A 13597-nucleotide genomic window follows, 5' to 3' on the forward strand; every position below is an offset into this window, starting at 1 on the left:
CTTTCTCTATCAGACCAATGTTTGACTATGTAATGGTCCTTCCTTGATCTGCTGTCTTAGTTGCACAGAAAAACAAATATTTTGTGTAACAACTTTCCATTCTCAGCACAAGCCCCAAACCTTAGATCACCACATACTTTCCTTTTGTAATTGAAATATCCAATATGGTTTAGAAGTAGTCTTATGTTTTTGTAGGTTTCTTTTAACTGAACGGAATGGGCAACTAGTATCGAAGTTTTCTCGTTTCCGTTATGCAAGAACACAACTTTAAGACTAGTTTTTGAAGAATTTATTAAATAGGCGCCATTCGTCTGGACTGTGAATTAATCCAAATTGTGCAAGTAGCCTATTTAGGTCTTTACAATATATCAGATTCTTGCTCATTGTGAGAAAAATGGCGAAATCAAGCTGTCGTCTACGGAATTATATCTCAGTGTTGGGCTGTAGCAAGTTTTTTCTTGAAGACGAGAACCAAGTATTTTTGCTTGCTTTTTTGAAAGATTTCGATCTCTTACAAAATCGTTCAATTCTGTTTGTGACAGTGACTGTGCTGGGAACTGTGATGTAGATAGCATGTACTTAGGATTTTCGTGATCTGTTTGTTTGTCACTATCATGGTCTGTTCCCAGACAGCAATTTAAGCTTGCTGCAAGTTGCCACAAACTTGCTGTTGCAAGGCCAATTAGCTTGCCGCAAGCTATACTATACAAGCCAATTAGCTTGCTGCAAGCTTGTGGCAAGCTAGTTAGTTACATCTGGGCAAGGCTTGCGGCAAGCTTGTCTTCACAAGTTAAACACAAGTCAAATTATCTCAAACGCAAGCCAAGTATAAACTTATTCTCATCAATGGCAAGCTTTATTAAGCTTATTGCAAGGAAAAACACACCAAACAAGTTATATGGAAGCTTGCAGTAAGCGAATTTAGATAAAGCATTATGAAATCAGTATAATTTAACCGTCTGACTAAATCTATGCCACAATGTATTTTACCCACGCCTTCCCAATTATTGAAGCAAATGCATAACCACGAAAACACTTGAGTCTCTGATCCGCTTCTGCAAAACATCAATTGTTACACTTTAGTTGTGACAAACAACGCGCCGTTGCTTCTTACAAATATCTAATATGTTGTTATATTAGCCGCGAGTACTTGAAATTTCTACCTTTTTATATAAAAATGCAGAAAAATGTTTATACTTTAAACACAGCGTTCAGATAAAGTTTGTACTGTAAGTTAAATTTGAAGTTTATATTAAAATATCTGCAACAATTCTGTATTCTTTCGCGAAATAAGTAGGCTCAAATCTGCTGCCATCTATGTTCACATTTATGCTTTATACATAAATACTATAATTCGTTATGCCTCATGGTTACCGAAATATGAGGAAATAAAGAGCGGCATTATAGGTACGTGGGACTAGAGTACTAGACTGCACAATTAAAAAAAAATAATTAAGTTTGTCCTTTATTCAAGCTGAATGCTAACAAGGCGCTAACAACGCGAACACTACCTTGTCGCCGAAAGTTAAGAGGTCAGCGTCACGTGGTTTTTGAGAACAACTGAAAATCGAACGCGCGCTGGCTTTTTACTTCAATCTAAAGAAAAGCGTCTCGCAAGTGAAGCGTGGGTTGCCCGCACTACAGCTTGCGCTAAGCAGAAATAAGCTTTTGTGTATAAGCCAAAGCGAAATAAAATCAAATAAAAGCGACAGGCAAGCTTGCGGTAAGCAAACATGCTGTCTGGGTTTGATCATCAAGTGTCCATGTCACTGGTGGTTTTGGAACTGAAAGAGAATCAGAATACGGAACCGCGCGCATTGCTGATTGCAAATTTGAACATGGAACTCTTTGTTTTAATTTACTTGTAATTCCTTTTAGTTTTGTTAAACGAAAGTGCCAATCAGTTATATGATCTTTATTTTCCATTCATAACTATGGTTCAGCAAATGGCATGGATGGGTGGGTTCCCTGCAACCAGCCTCTACAATGCACCGAGTAGAGTAGATCAGAGTGGGTCATGGTAGGTCGACGGGTCAGAGTGGGTCACACTGGGTCCCAGAACACAAGCTTCCATACCACTGATATGGACAATGATATGGACTGAGACATAACGTACTAAAATACTAAATACTACTACGATACTAAGTTAATAAGCACTATTAGCTACGTACTAAGATATAATTGTAAGAGGTTATTAGAACTAGAAACCATTGTAGATCTATTGATTCAAATGAAAGGAATTATTTGCAAAGGAAGCTTGCACTTACTCAAGAACATGACTAAAAGTTACCTGAACTGAATAATGGTGTTTCCAGCTCTTCCAGTGGCTCCAAAGAACCTAAGGAAGCAGAGGATAATGAGAAATGATGTGAATCCAGCAGAGCAATCAACAGGGCATGGTCCATCCACAGCTGATCCTCCCATTATCATACCCAGGCTACTTGAATTGTTTAGCGAAGTATTTGAGAATAACTTTGGAATACATATACAATCCTTGTATGTCTGAAAGAGATGTAGATATTATAGTCATTCCAGTTGCATTTCTTAAACATTTAATCGCAACCTAAATCACACTTTTCTAGGTATTTTAACTTTTATGCACTAATAAAATATTAGAAAACTAAATTGAGCTCAGTTGAATTGAATGAAATGCTTTTATATACGGGACGAAGCTTAGCAGTAGGATGTTCTATCAGGGGGAAGGGAAGGAACACTATTTGAGCTTTTAAGCGAACAAAGTCGTCAATTGTGGTACGCTCAACAGTTTATAAAACGAAAGAAATAGAAGCAGTTTAAAATTATAGAAAAATGAAAAAAAAATAATTTTACAGGCATTTACATAAGCAGACAGGGGTGGTTCAGTTAAGTTGATTTGATCTTAGGGTCTCTTTCAGCAGTGAGGGCAAATGAGACCTGTAAAACCCATACAGGTTAACGTGGAACACGAACCATATGAACTCCCGCCGGGAGTCGAATATGGGTCTTACATGTGGTGGTAAAATACTCTTTTACTTACGGTATGAGTTTACAATCGGATTATGCTTTACTACTTTGAAGTCATTTTGGTACTAAACCAATATGAATTGTAACGATAAATACATGAACGAATGCAAAAAGTTTAGTAATATAATAAATCATGTACATGTTGTTTTGTTATATTGGTAAATTTTATGCATTCATCTTATCTTAAAGGAGTTGTGACCAATTCTATGACCAGATACTTATTCGTTTCTTTTGTTTAAAAAAATATCTAATCACAACCTTTATCACAGGTATATATATATATATATATATATATATATATATATATATATATATATATATATATATATACAGGTATATATATTGTTGTATTTTATTCATTTCTGTGTGTACTCTCTATTTCTAAGTTTCTGTATCCAGCTTTAGTTGTTTAAAGTTTCCTTAATCTATTAAATGTTTCTCACACTTGTTTTTTTTTTTTTTCAGTCCACTTGAACTGAATTAGTAGTAGCACGAGCAAGAGAAAATTGTTCATAGTTGGTTGCAATATGATTTTAGGGAAGCTTAGATGGAAGATGATAAGAATAATATTGGAATCAGTGGAAGAGAATGAACAACCATTAGCTTTGCCTCTGGATTTCGACAAAGCAACGTCATATGTATGTCCTTATCATGTATGTATCACTGTACAGTTGTAACTTTGTAAAAAGGCAATTGCTTTTCGATATTCTCATTTTTTGCTTTAATGTTTCACGTTTTAGATGTAGATAAAAGAAATGGAAATAGGACAACGTCGCACTTGCAAGCCATTGGCTGTTACCAGACGTCAAGGGATTTGAGCCTGATTGTAGCTACTTAGTGTCAAATAGTTCTCGATATTGGAACAGAAAATTGTGAATTCCTGTCACTTCCGGTTTGAGAAGAAAGGTAGAATATATTGTTACGATACTGTATGGACGTGAACACAGTACAATAATTGTGCAATGTTACAAAAAAAAGAAAGGAAAAAGAAAAGAAAAGAAAAGAAAGAAAAAGAACTTTGGCACTATTTTATCTCTTTTTTTCTGCGGTGGTCAGTGTCGAAATCGGAAAGTATAGATTTCCTGCCACGTAGGCTTTGAATAGATAGATATCATCTAAACAAATTTTCGCTATCTATTATAGTTTTATTCTGTGGTGATGAACATTAAAACCGAAAATATTTTATTTCTACTACTTCCCATTTGAATATGATGTTAAAAAAATATGTAAAATATTTGGATCATCCTGAATGGGCATTGATTTTGATATATATATTTGTTCCACTTGGCGATTCCATCTTCTCTTGATGGATGGACGCACATATTTAACAGTTCTATCAGATTCAATGCAAAGAGTGGTTTGGAAGTGTAATAATTATTTTAAAGACTATAATATCAACAATGCTTTTGAGGAAAATTTCATTTAACCCTGGAATACACAGACGAAAAAAGCTTACGTGAATACACAGGTGGGGTGCCAGCGCACCCCATATAATTAAACGCTACTAAATTTATAATACACGAACTTAAAAATTTATTTTATTTTATCAGTTACAAGAATACACAATAGGAGTTTGTATGTATTTTTGAACAGACACAGCCATTCCTTACTGCACGAAATGCAGACTTCCTTTCTGTGCTCAGCACAAACAGCCTCTGCATCTGAAACATAAAGATTTAGTTTTTCTGTCCTTATTCCTAGGGCATATTCGATGTCGTGCTTGCTCTGGAAGACTAGATGTTGAATCAACTACAGGTGACAGTTCTTCTTGAATTCCAAGGATATTTCTAATACCAATAGACAAATTAGTCGGAAGATTCTTCTTGAGGCGCTCCAGCATCTAGGGTCTAGCTAACTGGAACCCTTTTATATATATATATATATATATATATATATATATATATATATATATATATATATATATATATATATATATATATATATATATATATATATATATATAGAAACTCCTAACGAATGGTTGAGAATTCCTTTTATGACCATTTTTTCCAAATATAGAGGCTCCCCTTATAGCTAGATCATTTTCGATGTTACCCTCAGTGTCACTCGTGCCACTTCCACTAATTTCATCATCGACTTCCGATTATACTTCAATATTGTCATCGGACTCACTGAAATTACCTTCAGAATCATAATCTTCTTCTAATGTGTTCAGTACAAAATCTGTAAACTTACTTCAACCTGCACACACTTTCGCCATCATGCAATTAATCAAATATGCATGCAAAGTATCTAAAACGAATTCCGTCAAAATCTGAATTTCACATACGTAAATACACAGGTGGTGTGCTGGAGAACCCCACCCCTTTAATATATTATCTTCTAAAACTAGACAATTTGCTTCACACCCACCACCGTGAATGCAATGCTCCAAAATGAGAATACACGGAAGCACCAACAAGTGTGCCTGAGAACAGAGCCACAATGACGATGAGTATAACGTCTGGGGTGCTCCAGCACCCCCCTGTGTATTCCAGGGTTAAAACAGTAAAAGAAGTAAGATTAGCACCTGTTAGAAGACAAAGCTGCGCTAGGTATGTACCACTTCAAATATTATGACTAATATATTTACATTTTACTACTTCGTTTTACACACAAACATACAAAATAAATAAACGTACCTTAGCTCCGTTTATAAACTCATAAAAGCTGCATCCAGCGTGGCAGGGGGAATAGAAAGTAGTGGATCCATCTTCGGAACAAACTGGTGAGTATTTTATAGTTGGAGAACAGGCACAATCCATGTTGCAATCCATACTTAAATCAAAACTGAAACAAAAAAAGAAAAAAAATCTCAAAGTATGTCTTACAACTTCAAGATATGTTGAAAACATGCGTAGTTGATAATACAATAGAATCACTCTTATCAGAAAGCCTATTTATTACCCGAGCCCCTATTAACGGAGTTCCGTCTGAACAGAGCTCGGCTATTGAAAAAGAGAAAAGAAGAAAAATACCAGATCGAACAGTTCACAATCTAAATGGTCCCGATTGCAATGTACGAGTTGAAGAGGAGAAGACAAAGCAATAGATATATTAACAAAAATAAGAATAAAAGTTGGAAAGAATTCGACAAGTTTGGAACGCCCGATGTCGTCGTAGAATAAAGTTCTGAAATGCACCGTAATCGAGCTACTTTGGCTGTCGTCCTCGGAAACTCTAGTCATTCCTTCCCTAGTCTTTCTCCCTTCACGTATCTGCACGTAGCAATAAAGTTTCGCAGCCATATGTACTGTTGTCATTTTATGATGTAACTAGCAGAAACCCTGTTCCTCGCACGGGGAGAATATGTTTCGTTTTGGACATGAAGGACACCAAAACTGTCACCAATAAACTTAGAGATTCCAAAAACTTTGAATTCGACGCTAATATCGGTGATTTTAAATTATTTTTACATGTCACCATAATCGCTTAGCATGGGCGCCCGAGCTCCTCCTCCCCTGGCTCACAAAATGTATTAAATTTGGTAAGATTTTCTTAACACAAGATAAAAATACCAAACGTAATATAGCAAGCAGGGATTTGAGCCACCCCTTGCAGAATTTTCTTTGGGCGCCCATGCTCCTTAGGTGTACTAGTCGGGGATGAATTTGAATTTAAACGACATCAAAACTGTCACTGTTCATCTCAGAGAACCCGAAAACTATGGATTCGACACTAATATGGATCATTTTCGATCATTTTTACATATTTTACCCCTAAATTTCACCACCAAAGTGCAGTGGCGTATTTACGATTTTGTTTCGGGGAGGGCTTTGCTAACTTTCGGGGGGGTGGCTTTGCCTGAAAATGTAAAAATTGTGCAAGATATTTCATATACTTTGCTATAGTAAGTAAGATTTCGGGGGGGGCTTAAGCCCGGAAGCCCCCCTAAATACTCCACTGTCAAAGTGAAATGATAAAACCCGTCGCAGTCTCGAATCTCATCTACGTTGAAAATTTGATCTAGATCGGTCAGGTTTTTCAAGAGTTATTAAGTCATATCAGTGGCGTATTTAAGGGGGGCTTCTTTAGCCCCCCCCCGAAATTTTATTTACTAAATTAAAATAAATGAAATACTTGTAGAATTTTCACATTTCCAGGAATAAAGTTAACAAAGCTTCCCCCCTCGAAACAAAATCGTAAATACGCCAATGAGTCACTTTGATTTTTATACATATAGATTTTGAAAGTCACTGTTCTATCAATTTCAACTTTTCTTCTGTGTTTAAATTTATTTTCTACGTTTGAACTTACATTTGAACGAGTGAATAGGCTGTACAGTAGACAATATAAGCATATCAGTTATTATACTCATCCTCACGCCTTTATTACTCTAGGTAGAGTGCGACCCATCGTTTTACGGGTAGAGTGTGTTACTCGAGACCCAACTATCAGAGATTAGTCAGATCCACATTAACTCAAGATAATCGGAGCACTACTAAATTTGAGAACTAAATTTTACTTAATTTTAACATATTCTACAACATTAATGTAATCGGGCTTATGCAGGGTCGTTCTGACGCGTGATTAGTGTCATACTAAAAAGTTCGACTAACATATGTTTCCTGCACTAGTCAGGCATTTAGTATGACGCTAATCATAGGTCAAAACGACTCTGCATAAGGCGGAATGTCACTAACTTGAAATCATTTGCTTAATCTTAGCTTTCCTCTTCGTCCTTTATCGGATATTTTCGAGAAGGAAGAGAATTTCGTTTGTCGTTGCAGATTTAATAATAATAATAATAATAATAATAATAATAATAATAATAATAATAATAATAATAATAATAATAATAATAATAATAATAATAATAATAATATGATAAATTATTAGGATCATTGTAATAGCTCTTATAATATTCGCCTCCCGTCTGATCGTTAGTTATTACACATGATAACATTTCAACGAAAGTAAATCATCTTCATGGGTAACTATGGCTTCTTATATCTCATACATGGAAATAGGCGCTAAGGATAATTGTTTTTAAGATTAATAGTTCGTTTGTTTAAACCTCAATCATATTGGTGACATTGAACCCTCCTATAGTTATGGAATGATACGGTATATAAAGCATAGAATGATATTTGAACTGGCACCAAACAAATCTTATTTTAGTCAAATCTTAATAAAATATCGTAAGGTTAGAACTGCAAATATACATAGAGTATGGACGGTGCTGTGAAAAGTCCAATATAACTTATTTCATAAGGATTTAATTTTTCTATATCTTTCATTCCACATCCTCAATAACCACAATATCCTAACCCATTTACTGCAAGAAACTGTACTATCTCTACTAAACACGTAACATGGTAACTGTTTCTTGCTATCTGTTCTGCATCTAACATTATATATTAACATATTTCTCTCTACACAGTCTGAATTGTTCTTCCAAAATTTGAATTGGTTTTGCGTGGCTTTCAGAGAAAGCATAGTTATTAAATCCTTTTCCCTTCTCCAATCCTTGCTTCCGATTGCAAAATCCTGTCCCGTAGATTGATCCTGAAAAAATTCTCGGAAGTGTAGCAGAAAATTGTAACCCTTGAAACGGAATATTCTAACCAAGGTTCCATGTCATACCATTGATTTTAGAAACAATGTTCTTTTCCACCGAACTTCATTTGAGGTACTCACGTAAATTAAGCTGAGCTGGTCATTTGTCCCCAAGATGCGTCGTTTGTTCAATATAATCCGAGGTCCTAGCTTTTGTAGTTGACAACTTGCTCTGAATATTATCTACTGGTTCTTCGACGCCAAATATTTCTCTGTGACTGTTCATGTTCATTACTTGTGTGGATCATGGGTTTGAGCATTTGGTTCTCTCGGCGAGCGAATAAGAAACTTTTTGCTTATTATCTTGAAAAGGTATGTACAAGAAACATCATCACTTAAAACTCGTAATAGTTTCGTTTCTCGTAATGATACTCACATTTTAGATTAACACTATAAACACCGGGAATTTGAAAGAATTGTTCTTTACATTATGTTAGTTTCTTCCAAATTACGAAATTTCTACCTTGAGTTACTAAATCTTTGTGAGTAATAATTCATGATTTAAAAAATATGATTTTTTAAACTTTTATAATACCCATATAATTGATTGCAAATTTAAATTGTTCGCGCCATCTTAGATTGTCCGAGCAAACTGTTAAATAGGACCTGTTTATAATATAACGTTAATCGTGTTATCTTTATGCAACAACAAATATGGAATATCGGTTTAAAACTGAAAGAAAAAAATGTCAGTGATCGTAGCACGAATCCAAGTATGCTTTTAAAAATGGTTATGAAACACAGTATTTTGTTTACTAGTACTATCGATCTCACGGAAAGTATATTTTACGTTTTTAGTGTAAAGGAAGCTAATGAAGGACGACAGATCATGAAGATAATAGGAAAAAACAGAAACAGCATGCTTGGTCATCTTATTCAGCACTCCAATCGATCACCGTGCTGATAGAGGGAAAGGCAGAAGGAAAAGCAGGGAGAAGAAGACCAAGGGTAGAATATTTATATGCAGTTACAATGAAGAGGCCTTAACAAAGTATAATAAAAAAAACTCTCCCAACGGAGAGAACAACTTTAAAATTTCCATGTTGCCCACCAACCTATGGTTGAAGTGAACAAGAAGAAGTGTATTCGGGAGATTCTGTCTAGTAATGTATTGAAGTGTAGTGAGATTCGAAATAGCAGCTGTACAAAATACATAATTATTTAATTAAGAATATATAGGGCTACTGTTCTGATTTATTGTAAAAGCATTTGTCAGTAAAACCACTCCTAGTGTAGAGTTCCTTCGTAGCTAAGTGCTCTTGATGTGGGAGATCCGGGTTCGATTCCCGACGATAGCTCATGTGGTTCGAATTCGACGTTAATCAGTAGGTCCCGTCTGATATAACCTCGCTGCTGAAAGAGATGTTAAAATCAACTTAACTCACGCCTAGTGTAAAAATCAGTGAATAATGTTGATATCAAGTTCATCCTATTTAGGCTTTTGTCTTCTCGTGCCCACCACTCCTCCCATAACCATTGTCCTATTTGAGGCCCAAAATGACGAAAACTACCACCAATCGATGAAGATATTTCGAAACTAACAAACCTGATATGAAACATATCAAGCAATTTGTGTTGAATTTTCCCTTGGTGAATACGATTACATTTTCAATACGATCTCGTGTGTCTGCCCGTAGTTACAAGTTTGCCCCAGGCATGTATTGTAATGTTGTTATTCTAATATAAAACTATTTATTTTCGGTATACAAAAAAATAGCTGTCGCCCCCCAAAAAAATGTATCTTCTCCTCTTGTCCCTCCACGAAATTAAAACTGGCGTTGTCAGTGGTGTCAGACACCACTATACTATACAGAATTTTGGAAATAAAAGACACGAAGATGTATCCTGTTGGTCTGAAGGTTCGCTTGGCCTTCTCTTGTAAGGATGCTTTAATAAGTCTCTGTTCAAAGCAATGCCCTTATTATTTTTATTATATATAGATGTCACCTGAATGACATTGTTGATACAAAAATGTCATGATTTGGTCAATCTTCTCAGTTATTATTAAAAATAAACAAAAAAGCAATATTTTAAAGAAATGTAACTGCACGGTGAGACGTACTGCTTGGAGTTAATAGCGATAAAAACAAAATGTTAATATAAAACAATGCATGTTATACCTTTTGGGGCATTGCCTATAAGAAATACGTGACCGAAACACCAAACTAAATATCGAGCATGACCCCTATTTTTGTTTTCGAGTTTCACGTACATTTGAGAATGGCTCTAAGTTTGATTTCACTGTTATTAACTTACGTCAAAACCAGTATCGCTATTCAGCTGGTTCGCATCTAAAAATATTTCGAGTTCGCAAAACAATTTGTTGTATCCAGACATAACATTAAATTTTACCCAGTTATACTCAGGAACAGTAAATTTTAATATAACTATTGTTATATTTAGAAATTTTACAACTACAGAGTTAAACATGTGATCTCTCAAAACAAGGTATAAGCGTTTGTTTTTTCTTAATGTCAAATTCCCAGATATCAAGAATGACAACAGGGTTTACGTGAGTCTAGTAGTGACTGGTGAGGATTATTTATATTTGAAATGCATAGATATCATTTTCAACATTTGTTGATCCATTCCTGCATTAAGATTTTTTTAGTACCTTTTGACAACCATTTATCTCCGGTAATTTGTTTCCAAGATATTCGCAGTGCTACCTAATTTCGTCACACCACCTTCTCTTAACATGCTGTGTAGGTCTCTACTTGTCCCTTGTGGTATCCACTAAAAAAAAATTTGCTTTTGTCTAGCTTGTACGCTTTGTTCCCTAAGAGAGTTATACCTATTTATCTACCTATCCATCGACTATCTCTATCCGTCTCTCTTTCTCTCTCTCTCTCTCTCTCTCTCTATCTATCTATCTATCTCTATCTATCAATCCATATATATATTGTAATGTACCGCGTGCTTGTGTATACAAACAATACTCTTGTTTGTAAACAGCACAACATGGATTTACTACACATCACATGAGATTACTACGAGCAGAGGACAACGGACCGATGTCACCTCCTACGAAACACATGGCGACAGAATAGCTTCAACCAGGCCGGAAGCCAGCCCAAAAATGTAGGGGGAACCCGGCTGAAGTTAGGGGGGCCCGATCCAACCATATTATAGTTCATCACTATATTATAGTTCATTTGCAAGCCTACCGTGAAAATTTTAGAGGGAGCCCGCAAAAGTTTGAGGGGGCCGGCCCCCCTAGACCCCCCTGGATACGGGCCTGGCAGCAGCGCCACCACTGCTCTGGACGCCTAAAAGTTGGAAAGCAACCAGCGGACCAGTACTAGTTTCCTTGTGTCCCTCCTGCTGCTTGCTTCGGAGCATTAGGAGTAAACTACCCCCAAAGCCTTTTGTCTGCTTCGGGACTCTTGACTATTCATTTCCTTTTGGCTTAGCCTGCTTCTGAGCTAAGTTGTAGGTCCGTCTCGTATAGTCTCACTACTGAAATCGACGTTAAAATTTGAAGAAAATAAAATCAATTGAATACAGAGATGAAAGTGTAGATTGAATCTATTCTCAGTGCACTAAAATCTATTTCAAAGAAATCTTTTGTTATTTATTTGTAAGTGTTTCTGTTGTATGGGAATTAGTATCGAAACCGTAACCATTGACGATAGATTTCAACTATTTCCGGTGTCCATTGAGGCAAAGAGCTGAGACTCAGCTTATTCTTCGATTAATGAATTTGCATTAGGACACTGTTCGATATCTATTAAAGACACCAATTTTTAACATGGAAGTAGTAAATTTCGGATTCATTAGACCAGTAGTTCACAACCTCTTCTGTCTGACGACACACGTTACTGATGATTCACGATATCGCAACACACCTATTGGATATTTTGTTAATAATAATATGCATTGTAGTAATGTAAGACCGATTAAGTTTGTACGAAGTAGTACCTGTATGTAGTACTGATCATTGTTGCTGCCGGCTGCACTGAGAAAAATCCTTTATCAGGACGGCGGTATATTATACAAATATATGGAATCCTTATGTGTACTAGAGAAATCAGTATGGAACATACGTTATCCATATGCAACATACGTGCTGCCCTTTCTCCCGTTTACATCTTACATCGCGCCGCTGCAGGATGTATGACATCTAACAGTTTTCCGTATATTACATACATAGGGTCTATACTTATGTTACATACGTCAGCTGCATGTTACATACGATCATCTGTATGTGAGGGCCTGACCGCCTATACACAGTTCTTTTTTTCGTACGGGAAGTATGGATAGATGGAACACTTGTACGGAAAGAAATATATAAAATATAGTGTTTCAGTTATACACAGTGGTCGAAGTGAGACGGTATGCGGTGGTATACCATATCGCCTTTGATTTTTTCAATGACGAAGGCATATCGTCACTGCAGAGTAGACGCTAAAAACCTTTAATAAATCCATTTTTATATACAGTGATTGACGAATAGCTTTGCACGTAAAAAGGTTTTATTTCTTATCTTGAAATAATTTCTAAGCTGACAATACCGACATGTTTGTTATTTTTTCCCTAGTATTTGTTTTTAAAACAAGGCGTCTTCAAAGAAGTTCATCTAGTTTATATTTTGATGTGCCATATTGAATTGTTTCTCTCTTATATAGGCTATATGTGTGTCATTTTGCCTTAATGCATATAATGTCGTGTCTTGAACATGGGAGGATTTACGGGTTGTCTGCTGTTGGGGATGGATCTTCCGGGGTTTGGAATGCCCTTCAATCGAGTGGGGGGGGGTCCGAAAGTTTTCTTACAGGAAATTTTTAATATAAAAACTCTGTTTTTAAGCATTTTCGTGTATAATTCTCTATAATACAACATAAGGGAATATTTTTTTCAGAAAGTTGTATGCGGGGGATCAAAGTATCTCCTTGCTTCTCTCACCCAGGTCTTGTAACTACCGTGAAGCTTTGGAATGGTTTTCAGTCATTATGCAATAGAAATGTAATCTTTTAGGCAACATATTCTCACTGTATTTCAACATTTAGATAGATGGTATGTCGAGTCAAAATCG

General features: G+C 35.8%; 1 protein-coding gene across 1 annotated transcript in view; it reads right to left on the bottom strand.

Moving 5' to 3' along the window:
- Positions 1–13597, bottom strand: part of LOC145683649 (solute carrier organic anion transporter family member 74D-like) — a 498670-nt gene that overhangs the window by 43205 nt on the left and 441868 nt on the right. The window contains exons 9-10 of the mRNA XM_081754989.1: positions 5646–5793; positions 2291–2502 (exon numbers count right to left, since the gene is read on the bottom strand). Coding sequence (XP_081611115.1) covers positions 2291–2502; positions 5646–5793 — 360 coding nt within the window. The remainder of the gene's footprint in view (positions 1–2290; positions 2503–5645; positions 5794–13597) is intronic.

This window comes from Thermobia domestica, chromosome 4, assembly GCF_964235325.1.
Source record: "Thermobia domestica chromosome 4, izTheDome1.hap1.1, whole genome shotgun sequence".
NCBI lineage: Eukaryota > Metazoa > Arthropoda > Insecta > Zygentoma > Lepismatidae > Thermobia > Thermobia domestica.